The sequence below is a fragment of the Hylaeus volcanicus genome, chromosome 4 (assembly GCF_026283585.1).
Source record: "Hylaeus volcanicus isolate JK05 chromosome 4, UHH_iyHylVolc1.0_haploid, whole genome shotgun sequence".
Lineage (NCBI taxonomy): Eukaryota > Metazoa > Arthropoda > Insecta > Hymenoptera > Colletidae > Hylaeus > Hylaeus volcanicus.
In genome coordinates this window covers 12593446-12613778 of record NC_071979.1, presented here as the reverse complement: position 1 = coordinate 12613778, position 20333 = coordinate 12593446, and the positions used below count along the sequence as shown (strand labels likewise).

At 34.4% G+C, this 20333-nt stretch overlaps 2 protein-coding genes and 1 long non-coding RNA gene across 9 annotated transcripts in view; all 3 read left to right on the top strand.

Moving 5' to 3' along the window:
* Positions 1-9772, top strand: part of LOC128875239 (tyrosine kinase receptor Cad96Ca) — a 43935-nt gene extending 34163 nt beyond the window's left edge. For all 6 annotated transcript variants that reach the window (XM_054120631.1, XM_054120629.1, XM_054120632.1 and 3 more), the window contains exons 4-9: positions 187-299; positions 2612-3035; positions 4353-4526; positions 5433-5783; positions 7193-7498; positions 8585-9772. In XM_054120631.1, the coding sequence (XP_053976606.1) occupies positions 187-299; positions 2612-3035; positions 4353-4526; positions 5433-5783; positions 7193-7498; positions 8585-8821 (1605 nt within the window). In that variant the 3' untranslated portion in view covers positions 8822-9772. The remainder of the gene's footprint in view (positions 1-186; positions 300-2611; positions 3036-4352; positions 4527-5432; positions 5784-7192; positions 7499-8584) is intronic.
* A 1497-nt stretch (positions 9773-11269) lies between these two features.
* LOC128875160 (uncharacterized) lies at positions 11270-15910 on the top strand. The gene is made up of 5 exons (XR_008456762.1): positions 11270-11378; positions 11946-12109; positions 12227-12327; positions 14608-14762; positions 14844-15910. It is a non-coding gene; the product is annotated as an uncharacterized LOC128875160 (long non-coding RNA).
* Positions 15911-19290: 3380 nt separating this feature from the next.
* Positions 19291-20333, top strand: part of LOC128875159 (terpene synthase-like) — a 5259-nt gene continuing 4216 nt past the window's right edge. For both annotated transcript variants that reach the window (XR_008456761.1, XM_054120532.1), the window contains exon 1: positions 19291-19418. Coding sequence is in view for 1 of the 2 variants with exons in the window: in XM_054120532.1 (XP_053976507.1) it covers positions 19335-19418 (84 nt within the window). In the remaining variant the exon portion in view is untranslated. The remainder of the gene's footprint in view (positions 19419-20333) is intronic.

Below are 20333 nucleotides of genomic sequence, written 5' to 3'. Positions count from 1 at the left end.
TGTTTAGAAGCCAGGCAGAGGCCTGGGTGTAGTACACCTAAGTAAGCGGACGAGTTCCCGTCGTTACACGGAGGGCAAAGGCACGCTCGTATACGGCCGTTTCTTTCGAGAAGATGAGAACGTAACACGAGCTACGTATGGTCGATGTTCAGAGATTGAACGACGTTTCTTGCTTCTTCTTTCCAGGGAGGGCAGAACCTGTTCCTTTACGTGACTGTCTCCGACGGTCAACTCACGACAAAGACCGAGGTCTACGTCACCATCAAGAACACTTCAGGCCCCAATGGAGGACACACCAGGTAGGTTATTCGTCGAGGACAAAATCAGTCGCGTCACTCGATCGGTGAACCGATTCTGACCGAGTGCACGGTCACCTCTATACAAGGTGTCTCACCTCACGCTTGGATAAGAAGTAATAGTATTTTCGTAATCTTCAATGTAAAATGTTATCAATATTGATCCAAATTTTTCTTAAACAATTTTATTCTTTAATTATTGTAATGCCAAAATTGAAAATTACATTTAAACGACACGATTTTTGTTTACTTGGGTCATCATTTTATTTAGAAACATTCTTATTTAATTTGAACCAACATTAATCGCACATGACATTGTAAATTCAGAATATATTCTTGAGTCTCCTACGCATTTTCATCTTCACCACACCAATCAATTTATGTTTCCGTTTAAATCATACTTTGACATTCAACATGTGACCTGACGCTTGGATCTTAAATATCTGTCGTGTTCCTTACGTGGATCATGCCACGGGAAATCGGCCATTAAATGGACCAGCATTTCAGATTTTCTGCAAATTTGAGTATATTGCAGTCTTTAGTGACCGACGCACTATCGATTACCGGTGCAATTATTTATCGAGATAATATATAACCAATTGTGGTCTTGTTCTCGTATGACTTTTTCCTGCCATTAATTAATTTATCAATTTATCGTTGGCTGTTAATTTTAATATGGTTAATCATTTGAAATAATTATTCTGAAAAAGTAACGTTGAATTTTAGTTAGAAACATTAAACTTACCTTAAACGAGTCTTCAAAATTTCAAAAATTAGGGATTTCACAAGTGTTTTGTGACGCTGAAAATCAGTGCTACATTTTTTTTTACAAAACTATAGCACTTGAACTAATAGACGGATAAGAGTGAGCCTTTGGAAACTTATGCAGAAGATATGACGTACCAACTAAAAATATTCATGTATATTTGTATATTTTATGTGCATTTATATCCGCTGTCTATTTATCACCAATGAATTAGAAGAAGGATAGCATCTTCCTCTCTATCATAATCTATAGCGAAAACATTTAACAAATGTAAAAATCGCTTGATAATTTAATTAAGCCCAATAACATACTACAGGAAGAATATTTTAACTCTTTTTATATAAAGATCATAATGAGTTTCAAAATTGTTTACCTTGGTAAATATAAGTAATTGTAATGGTTACTCTCTAATCTGCATTCTATAAATTAAATGGTTTACAGAAGTGCAGACCATTAAATGGTTTCCAGGTTCTAGACACTCAATATTTTCACTCTGTCAGCTAAATATATCACTATGAATTGTATGGTGATACGTGTACTGCAACGAGTTACAATGAATACTTGTGATGTCGACAATGCGATAGAATCTTGTCCTTTCGTTGACAAAATTTCTTTTTATAATAGTAATGCTATTAGTGATTAGTATATGTGATACAATATTTCGATAAATAATAAAATACATAAACCTTCCCTGAAATATTCAAATCGCTATATTTAGATTCTATCTGGGGTAATTCTTTCCAGCTCTTCGGTACAGATCTGCATTTTCTTCATGAATTTAATTTTGTAATCTATAAATAACAGTGAGTGGTATGAGTATACACTAGCAAACAATTTTTTTAATTTTAATCAAGCACAAATGAGTTAGCGTAACTGTGGTAAATACTTGAACTACAATACATACTTTGTTACGTTTAATTTAAATCACGTGTACTTTTATTTAGGTTGAAAAAACAAATTCTAAATCCCCATTTAAACAGCTTTCATTTATCCTCCTATTATGCTATATGTAAAGTATGTACGAAATCGTAAACATTTCATATATAGAGAATGACAAACAAATAAATATTTTCATAATAATAACATGCGCCTGCATTGAATATTTTAGAGAAGGGTAAAAGGTCTGTTAGGTCTCTTAACAATTACCTTCAGGGCCTAATAACTTTACATTCGCGATTCGGTCTCCTACCAACCTTCCTGGCCAATTTTAAAACCACCGACCTAAGGTTAAAGATTACAAAAGCCCTTAATTTGCAACGATTATACCTTAAGAAGACACTCCGAGATGAGCAGTGTCCTGTTTTGTTAATCTTAACCGCTAGCTAGTCCCGCGATCGTTCGAAACAAAGGTGAATCTGCAGGACCTAGCCAACTGGGTAGAAAGTTTCGTCGATAAATCACAAGGAACAATGCATGACCTTTCAGGGGACCCGTGGCTGTCCGTTCCATTATTCATGCTCCAGTTGGTTGACGATACTCTTTCCAACTCGAGCATTTCAAAGTTGTTAACCGGGCACTGCTTAACTCTGCTCTGATTTTTCTTCGACAGGAACCCGTTTCCGGGTCAACACGCTCCTGGTGGTAGAATACGGCCGCCGCTGTTGGGATTGCCGAGCCTGCAGAGCTATCCGCGGCCAGGATTACCTCATAAATCGGTGATGCCGTCGTCGCCAGTGGCAGTGCCGGCCAATATGCCAAAAACGACCAAGTTGCAACCGGAGGAGGCGAAGCAGAACGAGGGTGACACCAGCGGTGGCTTCACCGGTGTCCCTGAGGTGCCTTCGGTGGAGAACGAGGTCGAGGGGCCACCTCACAGCTCGAAAATCACACCTGCCGAGGCACCGCCTTCTCAGGACATTGCGATGACCTTGGTACCTGTCATGGCGGTCTGCGTACTCGTGGTGGGTCTCGGAATGGGGGCCTGGTCCCTGAGAAATAAATTCTGTGGAAGTAGAAAGTCCAAAGAAGATACGGTAATTTCTTTTTATTTTTGACTTATAACGCGTACGCTGCCAGTGCTGCATATACCGAGTGAGGCATTTAAAACACTCCACCTGAATAATTCGCTTACTTTCAGCGATAAAAAGAAAAGCGTTGAACAAGAGTTGTTTGATTTCGAGGGGCACGTAACGTGGTTCCAATAACTTTTTTATCGGTAGGAGCGTAGAAGTGATATATGAAGGGCGATTCTGTTTTTTTAAATGGAGAAATAGTTTCTTATACGCATTCTGATAAAGTGTTTCAAGACGAATACAATGACCTCTATATGAAAGTCATTCAAGGTTACACAGGCTGACCGAATTAAAAATCAATTGTTTCAGGACACTCTTCAAATATTTCATTAATATTCTTATTTGCGTACTAACTGCTACAGCAAATGTTCAACATGATCACCTTGAACGTGAATGTATTTTCAAAAACGTGTTAATGTAGATAAGATAAGCCATGTAGATAAGCCATACAAACTTTTTCGGTTTTTTGCAAAAAAAGAACGGGTACAAAATGAGAAATCCCAAAATTTGTTGGTAATGGGACCACCCCGGAGACATGCTCTCCGCATGAGAGACTACAGTAATCGAGTAACATACATAAAAAAAATAAAAATAAAAATAAAAAAAATACATGTCGAATTGAGTAACCTCCTCCTTTTCGAAGTCGGTTAACAACGCTGCACAATGAACTGTATTTGGATCAATTGCAATGCAAACTCTTCTTGTTCGCTCGTTCGTATCTTCTCTGGCTGTTGGCATTTCGCTGTATACATGCTGTTTTAACTTTCCCCATAAATAGAAATCCATGGGTGTTAAATCGGGAGAACGCGCTGGCCATTTAATATTCCGAGGAGAATGAGCTGGACATCGATGTTGCTGGCACCACGTTAATTGCTCTACGTTCAATGAATAATCTAATAATAGTGAAAAAATTTCTGTTAAAATCTGTGCATACTTGTGACTATTTAATGCTTCATCAATAAATTGAGGACCAATTTTGAGATCGATGGATGGCCGATCAGAGAATATTAAAATATTTGGCACGTTCTTTCGATTTAACATCCATGGATTTTTATTTATGGAAACAATTACAAAAATTTAAAAAAAAAGGAACACAAAGATAAATAAAACTATAGTAAAATAATTAAGGAATGTGTATTTAGGTGATTAAAAACAATTAGATACTAAATGATTTTTAAAGTTAACGTAAAACTACTTCAAACTGAGACATTAAATTAAAAAATGTGAGATTTTCTAGATAATTGATCATCATTAAAACGTTTTTATTTCTCTATGCAGAAAGAACAGGCCTCGGTTAGCGTCTCGAATATATCAGATGATCCATCCCTCGTTTTAAAAAGATGGCGTGGTCCAAAGGCTCGCAACAATCGGTACGAGCCTTGGGAAAAGGAGAATCAGAATGGTGCACAGAACAAAGAAGATAAATGGGAATTCCCCCGACATCGATTGAAGGTTAGTATCATAATTGCTTCGATCAAACCACTATGTCTTACAAAAGACAGAATTTTGAATCACTCTCACAAATTGAATGTACTGTAAACCTAACATGTTTCCATAAATAGTAACAACATCATAAACTTCTTTATTATTATACCATCACTATTTTCATCCGATGAAAATGAATCTTTTAATGAATATTCCCAAGGAATTATCGAATACTATAATTGTTTACTTAAGCTCTGACAATTAAACATATAAAAAGTGCAATAAAGTGGTAAAAAATAGAAGAACGTCAAATATATTTTTAAGCTTTTAAGAGGAAACGAAGCCCTACCAGATGCAAGAAGATTCAATCCGATTGGTCAAACCATTTCGGAATAAGAAGCAATACAACATTTTTCGGTTTTTTGCACACACAAAAAAACGGGTAAAAAATGAGAAATCCCAAAATTTTTTGGTAATGGGACCACCGCGGAGACATGCTTTACAAGATGCAACAGGTTTCATCCCGAGTGGTCAAGCCGTCTCGGCGTAATCGAGTAACATACATAAAAAAAATAAAAATAAAAATAAAAAAATACATGTCGAATTGAGTAACCCCCTCCTTTTCGAAGTCGGTTAAAAATGTACATTCTCAAAGACTTAATTACTTTCTCTTAAACATCGAAGGTTTTCCAACATGAACTTCAGGATTTTATTCTTCAATACAACACACGAATGATATGGAATACATTCAATTATTTTTATTTTACATAACAGGTGATGTTTAAGTGTCCATCACGGCTACACTTGTAAATATACTATTAAACAACAAAATCCTAAAATCCCATTGGAAAATGCTCTGGATTCTCAAACACTTGCATGGTCTGCGTATTATAATTAAAATCTCTATACAATTACTTCTTGAATTCATTGTAGGTGTTCAACATTCTTGGAGAGGGTTGCTTCGGACAAGTTTGGAAATGCGAAGCGTTAGAGATCGAGGGGAAGTCTGGGGCGACTATAGTCGCCGTGAAGACTTTAAAGGAAAATGCTACGGAAAGAGAGCGAGTGGACTTGGCGCAAGAGTTACGAGTCATGAAAAATTTGGATCCCCATCCTAACGTAGTCAGATTACTAGGGTGCTGTACAGAACGCGAACCTATGTTCGTAATTTTAGAGTATGTGAGCGGAGGGAAGTTGCAAAGCTTTCTGAGGTCATCCAGAGAAGAAAGAAATCATGGAGGACCTGGACTAACATCCAGAGATTTAACTGGATTCGTTTATCAGGTGTTGTATAATGTGTATACAAAAGTATTATTAAAACAGATTGGGATTATTCGGGACAGTTCACTTAACACTGAGGTTTAAAACTATTTTCGTTGCTTCTGATTCAAATATTTATCATTATGGTTAATATAGAAAAAGTTGTAAAGAATACATTTAATTCTAATCTACCCTTTGACCGCTAGACGATTTTTGCTTGAAGTCCTACGGCCCGTAGGCTATACGGGACATACTACTGCCAGGATCGCGTTCGTAGTTTAAGCGCCCCGCCTAAGGAGATGAAATTTAAATTCATTTAAATTCGTCAAATTAATTTTTAAAAAATGTCTCTTAATAGACTTAAAAATCCTGTAGAGATTAATTTAACTTCCACTTAACTTATTTACAATTTACTTATATATTTATATACATGAGAATATAATTAAAATTTTCAATTAATAAACGATATTAAGCCGATAGGATAACATTTGAATTTATAACTTTTGTTGTAAACAACAACGCATCTAACACGAATATAGCGTTTTAAATTTATGCGAACAGAACGCGCCGCGTAGCACAAGCTATAGAAACTATAGTTCCTACAGTCCTTTTTCCCGAAATTCAATTAAATTATAAAATATAAATCGCTGTAACTTGGACGAATGTCATCGAAAAACTTCCAACATTTGTACAGATACGTAGTAGGATCCAACGATACTTAACAACCTAACAAAAAGCCTAAAATTCATTACTGTTTACAAATATTCAATTGCAAATGAGTAACTGCCAGTTAACGATACTTTTCATTTTCACCGTTAAAAAGTATCGAGAGGAGTTTGCGTTCGAAACAACTTCCAGTGAAACAATTGTTCAGTAATGTTCGTAGAAGTTTTTCAGAAATTTGCAAATCGATTCATACACAATTGACTGAAATAGAGTGTTAGTTATAAGATCGCGCACCGTCGTCAACGACAATGCTTCGAGCCGCAAAGGTGCGACTTATAAGATTTTAGTTCGTATTTTTTAAACTAAACGTCAGATGAATAAACTGTAAATATAAAAAAAGTCGTCTTGTCATTCTTCATAAAAGAATATTTTTAAAAAATTCATTTGACGAATTCAAAAAGTTCGTCCACTTGCGTGGAGTTTCGGACTTCGTTTCGTTACTGGATTCCGATATACAGGGTGTTAACAAATATGTGGGACACTTTTTCAGGATCAACTCGAAATTTGTTTCTTATACTTGCAAACCTTACTATCGATATTTTGTACATATAAAATTCAGTTTAAAGTGTTCTAACATTGTTTACTTTTCAAATTTTACCAGAATTTTCAATTAATCTTCTGAACAATGGTTTGAAAATTTGCTTTTTGTTCTCTTCTAAATTGCAGTCCTCCTTAAAGAACACTTATGAAACACTTATATGCTGCAGATTGCCAAAGGTATGGAATACCTGGCTTCCAAAGGAATCATACACAGAGATCTAGCAGCGAGGAATATACTCATCGACGAGAATCGCGCGTGCAAAGTCGCGGACTTTGGATTTGCTCGAGACGTTGCTGCCAATCAAATATACGAGAGAAAATCCGAGGGTCGACTGCCAATCAGATGGATGGCTCCTGAGAGCTTGTACGATAATATATTCTCCGTGAAATCGGATATATGGAGTTTCGGTGTGTTAATCTGGGAAATCGTCACGTTGGGATCCACACCTTATCCTGGTTTAGCTGCAGCTGAGGTATGCTATTCGAATTGTACTAACCCTTTGCACTCGAGGCCTTTTTTTCTGGTATCCACCAGCAACTCGAGATGCTTTCTTAGCATTCTATTGTCACGAATGCTAAGATTATATTGACTTCGAAAATGAGATCTCTAATTTGAGATTTGAGAATCAGGACACCTTTGCTTCAACGACGATCATTTTATTGGCACTTCGAGTTCCTAAGAAATTAAACCGAAAGAAAACCTAGCGGTGACTGAGAGTCGCCTCTAGGTGCAAAGGGCTAATTTAAAAACATGTTCCGATCAATTTATGAACATGTATTCGAATTTTTGCAAAAATAAAGTACACGTAAATCTAACGACAGCTATACACCTAGAAGTGAAGATAACCCTTCGAAGATGTTTTTATTTTTTACTTTATAATCATTACAACTATGTTAGATGCAAAATGTGCTAGTTAATTTTTTTTTTACCATTGCGATAGTCTTCAAAAAGAATTCTTTTTTTTTTTTCAAAAATTTTTCACGCCACTTCCTTAATCTAATCCTTAAATCTGATCTGGTACATATGTATATTATATGTAGAATATGTGTGACATTAGAAGTAGATTAAGAAAAAATTGAAATGGAATAGTTTTGTTTTTATTTAAAAGGAATACCATTCATCTACATTTATGCAAAATATAAAAGAAAGCACTAATTAATGAGAGAAATTCATTATGCGTGAAATGTGACTTTTTTGTAGTATATATCCTCCCTGTGTCAGTTTAGCACTGAAATAAGAAGTAATAGTATTTTCGTAATCTTCAATGTAAAATGTTATCAATATTGATCTAAATTTTTCTTAAACAATTTTATTCTTTAGTTATCGTAATGCCAAAATTGAAAATTACATTTAAATGCCACGATTTTTGTTTACTTGGGCCATCATTTTATTTAGAAACATTCTTATTTAATTTGAACCAACATTAATTGCACACGATATTGTAAATTCAGAATATATTCTTGAATCTTCTACGCATTTTCATCTTCACCACACCAATCAATTTATGTTTCCGTTTAAATCATACTTTGACATTCAACATGTGACATTCCATTCGCAGGTGATGAGGAGAATCAAAGAAGGTTACAGGCTGGACAGGCCAGAACACTGCAAGAGAGAGCTTTACAACATTATGTATTATTGCTGGGACAAAGATCCAGCTTGTAGGCCATCCTTCGGAGAACTCGTCGGCTTGACCGAAGGTCTTCTGCTTGACGAAACCGACTACATCGAATTAGATAGGTTCCCAGATCATTCGTATTATAATGTACTGAATCTCAGCGGAGAAAAATTGTAAACGATGTATCTCGAATATTAACACTTTATTTACCAGGAGCTTATTTATAGACTTTTTAATTGCAGTATTTAGCTTTTCGAATTTATTTACTGTGTCGATGGTTGTCTACTTACAATGTTCAGTTTTTGGAAACAGACTTGGCTTTCAATGTACCTAGTAATAGTATAAAGGAATCATTGTCAGCCTAGATTGGCATATGCTACTGTAGAAAATTCTTTTTTTAATTAAAGACTGGTTCTTAATAGCCCGGTGAATAAAGTGTTAACAATGATCTTCATTATCGCCACGAAACGTGTGCGATAAAATTTAATCGAAGAAACGAACGGATCCATCCGAACAAGCGATAAAGTTATCAAACTTCTTCGGACACGACTGATTTGTACTGTTCTTTTTTCTTAATATTAGTTTTGCAACAGATACGAATTCACTATGCGGAGCATTAATAGCTCTTACCTGATTATACATTTCTTAATTAAATCCCCTCTGATGTATATAGGTAGAATAATTTATGCGATAATGTAATTGAAATCTGCTAAGTATTGTACGATTTAAGGCCGATATAGCTTTTACCTTGAGATTGATCCAGCGAAAATAATTCATGTTGCGTGAAGTTGTATATATACGTTCTGCATGTTGAACATAATTAAAAATATTCCGAAGAGGAGCGAGCGTTGTGAACTAGTCAAGAGTTCGAATGAATTGTTTTAAGTTATGATCGTATTAATCTTAGATGTAAACGAACGTTGCTATATATTAAAAATTGCAAAGGAAAACTGTTAAAAAATTAATCACTGAACTTAAGCAAACCGCCACACGCGAATTAAGAAATAATTACCATAATTATAACATTCTTTCGTACATCAATGTGAATTGTACATACATATACATTAGGTAAACGTTTTTTATAAGTTACTGTATAATTGTTGTAAGAATAAATCGCATTTTGCTACAGCTGTCTACCTATCAATTTGTCTTGAGTATAACGAGGGGTGTTACATTTTTCGCACTGTTAGACGAATGAATTGTATTTGTGGGAAACGTATTAGGTTGTCCTAAAAGTTTCTTTTGCTTTATTAATAAGTAATACATGCACAATATTTTATGTTTTGTTACATTACTGAATTGTGCACGATTCATTTTGCTCCATTACTGTTACAACATGAATATCTATGAAATTTGATTGTCTATTTATATAAACACGACCACATAAAATAATTGAATGCAACTCGCGAAAGAAACTTTCGGGACAACCTAATAATTTTGGTTGGAATGAACGAAGGAAACATATTTCGAATATAAGAACAAAATACTAGTTAATCTAAAGTAAAGGCTGCAGCAGGATAAGCAGAAGCTGTTTCTGTACGACTACGTTCCATTATAGAAGGGTACTTTGTTCCGTATTTGGCGCGTAACCCGTTTTTCTTCGAATCTAAACCGTACGGGTGTCAAAGCCATTTACTGTCATGATAGGCCAATCGGTAGAGAATTAAAACAGCGTTTTTGTGACAAAAATAGTAACAGAAAAACCGATTGTGCAATTACATAAAAGGGGATGCGTAGATTAATAGGTATATGTTTTTCACTCCCAACTCTGTTCCGTTTTCTTGTTATTTACAAGTGGAGCAATATCAATGCTCCAATGAGATAAAATGGCGGAGATACGAATTTTTAAAAAAACGCCGAATTTTCCGGTTTTCCAGATTTAAAAGATTTTAAATCCAGATTTCCAGATTAGTTTAAAATTTATAAGCAAAAAACGACAAAAATCACGATTTTTTAGCATTAAATTGTAAATAACAAGAAAACGGAACAGAGTTGGAAATGAAAAACATATACCTATTAATCTACGCATCCCATTTTATGTAACTGCACAATCGGTTTGCTGTTACTATTTTTGTCACACAAAAATGCTCTATTGATTGGCCTATAATCAATACAGCAAGCGTTGCCTCAGGAATCGGCCCGTTTGTAACTAATTCCGAGCACTGCTCTAGAGAACGTACTTTGAGAACTTACTTACGAGGCTAAAGACGAACGGACGCGTTCACGGAATTTTATATTTTAATTTGGAATAAAGATCATATTATAGTATAAGAAAATTAGTTTCTTACATATTAGTCATTGTAAAAACGACGAAGCACAAAAACTTAATTGTTGAAAATAAATGGCAAACGAATACCGTGATCTGATTCCTCTGAATCTTTTTACAAATGTTTCCTACATATATATCAGCTATAGAACAGAGAATTATACCGGTCTTTTAACAGCGGTACTTTTAAATTGCCCCTCCGGATATTCTCTGATCCGTGAGCCATATAATTTAATGATATATTCATAAAGTCATACATCAATTTACTGTACAATAACGCAAACAAAAAGTTTTACGATTGCCACGCAAATGAGTTCAATAAGTAATTACAAGTATGAGGTACTTATTCGATCGTTTCTCAAGAAACTGGCATTTCCGAACAAGTAACGCCACTAAACGACTAGAACAGCAATGATGACTGCGGGTATTACACGAGCACATTCTATAATGCAACAACATTTGCCAAAGGTAAGAAATTTGAAAAACAATTACATATACTAATTTAATATAGAGGATATTAAACGATACCGTAATTGATAAGACACCTGACAAAAAGAACGGTAGCATAAAAAGCGTGCCAAGTTTATTGTTATGTATATTCTAGGCTGAAATATTTTAGAAAAAGAATTGTCCAAAAGGAGCGTTAGAATTTCGTTTTTTGATCAAACAAAAATTCTGTCGTTTAAATGTCCATCGCGACTATGCTAAGACATGTGTTTTATTAAAACAGCAAAATCTTAAAGACCCCTGTTGCATAACCCTCAATTTTTATTGAATAAAGTTTGTTTTATCGTGAGAATATTATTTATGAAAGGTTAGACTGCGAATTCTCATGCAAATAAATTATACATGTAGGACAGATAGAAAAGTAGAGCGCTTCGATTGAAATGCGATTCGCCACTCGATGGTTTTGAAAATGTATTGTTTATTTTGTAATATTTTTAATATCCCATACGTACACATCTAAGACACGTCTCTTGTGGGATTCGTTTCTATTGTCATTAATGTTTTGCGAAATAATGTAAATAAATATAGGTATAATTTTGTCATTGGCACGGACTACTCAGAAGTATACGCACATCTACGGTGCTGTTCGCTTAGCAACAGATTACGAACGTCGAGCACTAAATATGCAGGTTGGAGCATTTAACTGGGAACACCTGAACATGTATCTGAATTCTACACCAAACCAGTCTATTGTTTGTATTATTTATTATTTGGCAGTCATTTGACAGTCATTTCTTCTTCACTCTCTACGAACATATTATCAGTAGCAACCAAATATTAAAATTGTAATTTATGTGTATCACTTACAGGTCATGCTTTATAAAGCAGCCACTAATGTGAGATCAGTAAATTCGAATGTACCTACGCTACACGTTTATATTCGTCTAGCGGTGATAAGAAGGTGGACCAGGTCAGTGAATTATCTAGAAAACGAAAGATTAGTGTTACGTTAATTAATTCGATGCGGCACCGAAACTAGGATTTTGTTCTAAGAAAATATGAGTGGTATGGAATATATTTTTAACTTTATTGAATATATGTTGAGTGATATACTGTGTGAACTTTCGACACAACCCCTTTGGTACGAGTACCACATAAGTTTATTACATCGATAGCACGATATACATATATTGTAAGAGATACTTTTAATTAATAACTCTTTTCATGAATTATTTATCAGGATTTCTTTGATGAACTTGGACAATACAATAAGTCAAATTCAACGATATTTTAAACACTTTATTCTTAACACTTCATTCATATAAATCTCATGTAACTTAATTTCACAGAAAAAAAAAATACGTATTCATGTCTTTATCATTGAACGTAACTAAGTGAAATCATTCGCCAATTTCAAAAAACACCCTAAAAACACACACACATTGTACACACACCATTAAGCATACGTCACACACACACACACACACACACACACACACACACACACACACACACACACACACACACACACACACACACACACACACACACACACACACACACACACACACACACACACACACACACACACACACACACACACACACACACACACACACACACACACACACACACACACACACACACACACACATTATATAAAGAGATTTGAGCAAATTTTAATCAAAATAGAAAATAAGAAATAACTATTTGAAATGGTGAAATTTGGACTGTTATTTCCAACATGGTTATTTGAAAATGAAAATAATATCAACTCATTTCTCTAAAGTACAAATATTTCAACAAAAAAGGTAAATTATCATTATTTACTTAATTGACATTATAGCAGAAATATTTTTGTACACAACATATAGCTAGAATTGCGAGAAATATTTTATTTTATTAGCTTTTATCAACAAATTTATACATAAAAAGATACAAGCCAAAATGAGAGAAATAATGCTTACTACAATATGTTGTGTGTATATTGAATATTACATAAATGGAAAAGATGTCATTTAAATGTCCACCACGACCACGCTAACTCGTCCGAGTTTTATTGAAAACCAAATCCCTGGAGTCCTTTTTGGAAAACCTTCGATTCTAATCCATCCACGCAACAAGACGATTTTTAACAGGGCCGCCACGTGGGTAAGAGGCGCCTGCAAGAAAAATTTAGCGCCCTTTTCCATGATACATGATTGGAAAATTACAACAAATATACATTGTACATTATATAATTATTTACATATTAACCCTCCGAGCTTTGGCTACCACCAAATTTTCAATTAAATCACTAATATTTAATGTATCTAGAATGTCATTCTCAATAGATATAATTGAAAAATCAATTAATCGTTCTTATCTCATTGTAAAACGTAAATAGTTCTTAATAATTTTTAATTTGGACGCCTTTCTCCGGAAGCTACCAAAACCGGCAAAGTTAAATAAATTAAGTTCACCACTGTATGGCAGTAAATTCAAAAATTTCTTACAATTTCAGATAACTCTATTTTAACTTCCAAAATACCGACAATCGAACTGTCAATATATTTTTTTTTTTTAATATATTTGTCAATATATATATATTTTTTTTTTTTTTTTTTTATTTAATTAAGCAATTACAATCAATCCTCATAGAGAATTATAAGAGGTTAGCGTGTTACAGTGGTATGGTTTGTAAGTTTCGGTTACTTACATTCTAGAATTTGCTATTTAGTAGTATCTTTTCAATGTACGTGCGTGAGCTGTAGTGTCTCTGAGGTGGGTGGCAACAGGAACTGTCAATATTACATACTATTTTCAAGCATTAACGATTTTGCAGACAACCTTTCGACAGCCGGACAAGCTAGCTCATTCCCGTCCGGTTCTTACCTCTCCCGAGCAGTTTGAGCTCTCGGTGTTTGAATGATTCATTACACCTTAGTCGTAATGCATAAAAAGTACACAAATTCTTGTGACGATATGGCGTTCCTTCGAAGAAGCGCTCGTGTGCGGTGCACAACCTGCACAACCGTACGTGGCGGCCCTGATTTTGAATAATCTATTATAAGAGTCTCTACGAAAAATAAGGCACGGAAATTCGAATCCACGATCTTCGGATCCACAGTCGATCGCTTTTACGACCAATCCCGCACCCTACTATTCGTGTTCATGTTTTACTCCTTATTCTTGGATATGGAGGGTGCAATACTACACTATTTGTACACGAACAGGATCGTAGAAGTTTGATCTGAAAGTATTTTCGTAGGCATTGCTGGCACCCGTCAATTATGCTCTCTAAGCTTATTCAAATGATATCGCTTTGAAGATCAATCATGCTTTCAATTACTGGCTCGAAGTACCACAGAATAAACTCGACGAGATCCAAGATTTGATAAAGATACTTTATAATGCTACCTTCATGTAAGTTTCCTAGATGTCATTCGTTTCTAGAGTTCGCTGTTATCAAACTTCACTTCTATTAAATTATCTCAATGCTTACAGGCTCGATGATATTGCAGATTCCGGAGCTTTAAGATTCAATGTCCCTGCTGCTTATCATCTCTATGAAATGGCCATTACGATCACATCTGCTTGTATTGCTATTAATATGGTCTATGAAAGAATTCATACTTTGAACCATCCAGAGATGAACTACAATGGTATGCAATGGTATGGTAACGATCTGTTCGCTATTAGACACAATGGACAACCACAACAATAGCCAACCGTCATTGTAGACTTTATGACGGTGGCCCATACGGTCGCTTTCGTTGCGGGGATCACCGTCATAAAGTCTACAATGACGGTCAGCTATGATTATGGTTGTCCATTGTGTCTACTAGCGAGCGGATCACCCTGTATAATCGCTGCAAGGATCTTGCGAGGTCGGAAAATCGGTCGGAAGTCGATCTTTACAACTGAAGCTGACTGCAATTAGTAATCTAACACCTTTTTAGACAAGGATAGAGGTAGACTTTTCGTTCAGGACTCGTTAGGTTTCATTAGGCTCAGAAACATGTTTGAATTCGTCAAATCTATTTTAAAAAATATCACCTTATTATATATCATATATATAAATATTACCTAATTTATATTAAATAGTAAGATGAAACTTTTTGATTACTTTTTTTAACATTTATTAACTTTTTTAAACATTTATTAATTTTGTTTAACTTTTTTAAACATTACTGTTTATTAATATTTCTATGTAAATGAATAATTGTCGGTTAACGATGATTTCCATTTTCACCATTAAAAAATATCGAAGGAAATTCGCCTTCGAAACAGCCTCCAATTTTTCTTTAATGTTCAAAGAAATTTTTCAAAAACTTAGTGTACAATTTACACGATACATCTATAAAATAAACTATTTTTTAAGAAAACGCCAAACAAGAAAAGCTTTCGAACTTGAAACGTTGTGTGAATACTGAACATATTGTTCTATACAAAGAATAATTTCTTTTTCTTATCCTTTTTCTTATAATTTTATAAATAACATTTATTCTTATATCTGAAGATCTTATTAAAATTAGAAATAAAAATAATAACCTTACAAATCCGTTGGTTACTTTTTGTATTTTCGATACTAGGACCTTCAACGTATAAATCTGATGTTCTAACCAGTTAGATTTTTTTATTTAAAATGTTTATTTAACGTTGATAGAATCTTATTACAATATTTGGTAAAAATAAGGATATCTACATATCCGTAATGCTGTAAGAACACTGTATCAGTCTTTTAAATAGAAGCAAGTACATGGTAATAGTACTTTATCAGATCCGAGGTGCGATTGGACTGCAATACTTGATATTAATTCGTTTATTTAGGTGTAAAGTCGTTACAAATTTAGACTATAGCATGTAATACTTGATATCCAAGAGGTTCATTAACTTATGTTAAATGTAGAGGAAAGTCGGAGATTACAATGTTAATAATAGCTACATTTAAACATAAGGCAAACTCGTAGATTCACGTAAACAGTAGAATAGATGAACTTAAAGAATGAAAAATTGTCTGCTGGTGGGTGGAAAACCTTGAAATTATTGACGAAATCTTGACCTGCGCAATTAACAATGAATTAACCATTAGAGCTTATATTGTACTTCGCGCCTCTTCCTCGAAATCAAGATGTAGTACCTTCTACTTTATACCGATGTCGTCACGATTTCAAAGTTCTAGGAACTTTTTTGTTCCCACTCAATGGCTCGAACGATCCCAGCTGAACCTTCTTCTTCTTCGCGCCGATAGCGTCACATTTGGAAAATTTGAAATTGATTATAAAATGGGTAAAAAACGGCATTCATCGAGTTCAAGAAGTTCATCGAGTGATGAGTCAGAGCATCAAAGTATTAAAAAACAGTTGAAAAGATTGAAAAAGCTTATAAAAAAGAAACGGGATATCAGATATGGTAAGTATGTCAAAAAAGGTTTGGCCGTATTACTAGTCTGCAACTAGTAATATGTGGAATGTAATTGTTATGACAATTGTCGCAATGCTTGATACGGCGGAAGTGGCTCTCGAATCGAAAGTATTACGGGTTATGGGATATCGACTTATGTCGGACAAAGTCTTAGCTCCGGCAATACACAAAGATTTAGCGATTCGAATAAAAGAAGTTATTCAAAGGGGTCTGCCGTCAGAGGAACGAAAAATCTTGTTGAAAAAATTTTCTTAAGCAGAAAACTGTCTGTTCATGGATCTGCCTGCAAGATGTAGTAGTGAAAAGAGATTCACGTATCATGAAAAAGCAACAGCGAATGACGGCCAGTTTAGCAGGAATGACTAAGCTAATGGGAATCGTTCTTAACTTGTCAGTTAAAGAAAAAATTGATATGATAGAAATAATTGGTGGCGTGTTACGAATACTTTCAGATTTATTAAATGAAGAAACGTTTATTCGTAGAAGCTTGATTTTAAAAAATATGGGCGCATCAATACGAGAGTCGTTGAAGTCTGCAAGTGGCAGACGAGTGGTTGTTCGGAAAGAATTTGGAGAAGAAAGTGAAGGCTGTAAAAACATTGGAAGTTTCAAGCAAAAGTCTGAATAATAACCAGGGCGATTAAAAAAACTGGAGGGGCCCGCCACGGCGCTCGAATTACAAGCAGAGATTCAGTGGAACGTCGGGCGGGCAGAAATCGAACAACCAGAAATACCTTTTAGTAGGAAAGTTGTACAACTTGTGCCCCCACCGCAGCCTCGATGGTCTTATCAAGAAGAATTGGTAATATCTGATCAGTTAAATAAATTAACAGATAGAGGTGTAATTGAGGAAGTTAGACCGACCAAGGGCCAATTCATTTCTAATATTTTCCTGGTACCAAAATCAGATGATGGGCATCGGTTCATTTTAAACCTTAAATCGCTTAATAAACTTATTGATATGGATCATTTTAAATTAGAAGATGGAAAGATTGTTCGGAAAATATTAGCACGCGGTTGGTTTATGGCATCAATCGATCTTAAAGATGCTTATTGTGTGATTGCAATTATAGACTCGCATAGAAAATTTTTAAAATTCTACTTTCAAAAGAGGCTGTGTCAATTTGTCTGTTTGCTGTTTGATCTTAACGTAGCACCATATGTTTTTACTAAAGTAATGAAGCCAATAGTAGCATATTTACGCTCAACAAGTTATGTTTCGGTAGTCTATCTTGATGACTGGCTGTTATTGGGTTCATCACTGCCAGCATGTAATAAAAATGTTGATGTCACATGTAAGTTACTAGAAAGCTAGGATTTATAATTAATTTTGGAAAGAGCCAGTTAATACCGACTCCGAGATCCAAGTTTCTGAGTCTGGTATATGATTCGGAACAGATGTTAGTGGAACTTCCTTTGGATAAAAAGTTAAAAGTCTCTAAGTGACTTGATAAATTTAAGAATATTGGGAAATGTAAAATACGAGACTTTGCATCGTTCATTGGAATGTTAGAATCTTGTTCTGCAACGTTAAAATGTAGCAGAGTTCATATGAGGAAGTTTGAGAGAAAACGGTTTTTGGCACTTAGGAAAAATAATGATAATTTTGAAAAATACATGAAAATTCCAATTTCATTAATAGCAAAATTCAATTGGTGGAGTCAGAACATATTCACAGCTTCTAATTTTATTACACCATTCAATCCAAAGTTAGGATTAATGGCTGTTTTTCTTGCTTTGAAATGTTTTGCGCAAGATTTGAAAGGCTGTGATGTATTATTGAGAATTGATAATACTACGACCATTGTGTACATAAACAAGAAAGGTGGAGTGGGGTTTGCAGAGTTAAGCGATCTGGCAAAAAGGATTTGGGATTGGTGTGAAATGAAAGATTCGCGTCTTACATTTCTTCTAAAGATAACATAGAAGCTGATTTCGAGTCCCGACGGCTTGAACCAGAAACTGAGTATTCTTTGTCAGATATAGCCTTTAAGAAAATTGTGAAAGAATTTGGCCAACCAGAGATCGATTTGTTTCCAACAAGAACAAATGCTAAATTAAAACTGCAAAATATAGAATATTCAAGCAGAATAGAGCATAATACGTATACTGCTAGTATTATTTGAACTTTTTGCCCCTTTCAAACCTCTATCAAGTGCAATTCGGAAGATTCTCTATTAATTTAATGCTTAAAATTGAAGAAACAATATACAATTTATTTTATATTTTATTACAACAGCTAAAAAACATCATTTATGCAATTCAGAAAATCTTCCAACTATATAAATTGTATAGCACTTTAGTGACTATCTACGTTTCGTGTATGAGGGAAAGATTTGAAGAAACTATCATACTCCAGTGATATATGTATAATTGTATGAATATTTTTTGTAATAATCGGGAGATAGTGGTAATTAACATTCAAAAAAATGTCATCTTCGAATGGTTTCACTGGAACGCAATGAGTATTATTATTTAAAATTTATTTGCATCATATTACAAGATATTATCAATTTATGAATGCAAGGTTATGAACATTCATTATAGGCGATATCGTTTAAAAACAGCAACATGCGGTTATTTCGTAATTTCATTTCAACAATGACAACCAAACGTATGCTTCATTCGGGGAGTGGTGATCAAAATCACGACCAGGTTAGTGCATCGAGTCTTCAAAATCATAGATGGACCGTTCAACGCGATATCAGTGGTATTTAATGGTATTTGAACATATCTCGTAGGAGAATTTTTCCAAATTCCAAATATTTTGGATTTTACAATTGTTTTGTGTCGGTGACAATGAGTGCTACGATTTTTCCAAAAATTATAGTTGTTGAACTAAGAAACGAACAAGAATGAGCTTTTGGAAGCTTATCTTGAAGATATTGAGGTGCTGCGTAAGAACTGTTTCATCTTGAGAATAAGATCTGAGATGCTGCTCCATTTACTGTCTGTTTTCGCGTGGAATGACCCAGAATCAAGTAAAACCGTAATAGATAAGACGAGGACAGAACGTAACGCTCATATGATCCTGCGAGATCGAGTCAGGATCCAAAATAGGAGAATTTATATATACAAATTGATGAAAATTAAGTAACTTTTATCATTTTTGTTTTATAACAGAACAATTTATTAATGTTATTTTCTGTTACTTACAACAATCACAACATATTTCATAATCGCGGAATTATAACTCTATTGAAGAAAGATTATGGCGTGAGCTACTGAGCTGTCAAATGGCGTACCTTTGGGCTCAATTTTATTGATTTAAAACAAACGCGTAACAAAAACTTCAGTTATTACATTCATGGATTTTCTATGAACTTAAAAAAAGTGAACACTTTACATTGAATTAAAAAAGTTGTCTCCGCTTCTGATTTGAGCTTGATACGTACACTGCTAGTGATATTTGAACTTTTTGCCTCTTTCAAACCTCTATAAAGTACAATTCGTGAGGTTCTCTATTAATTTAATGCTTCGAATTGAAGAAACGTTATACAATTTATTTTATATTTCATTACAGCAGCTAAAAAACATCATTTATGCAATTCAGAAAATCTTCCAACTATA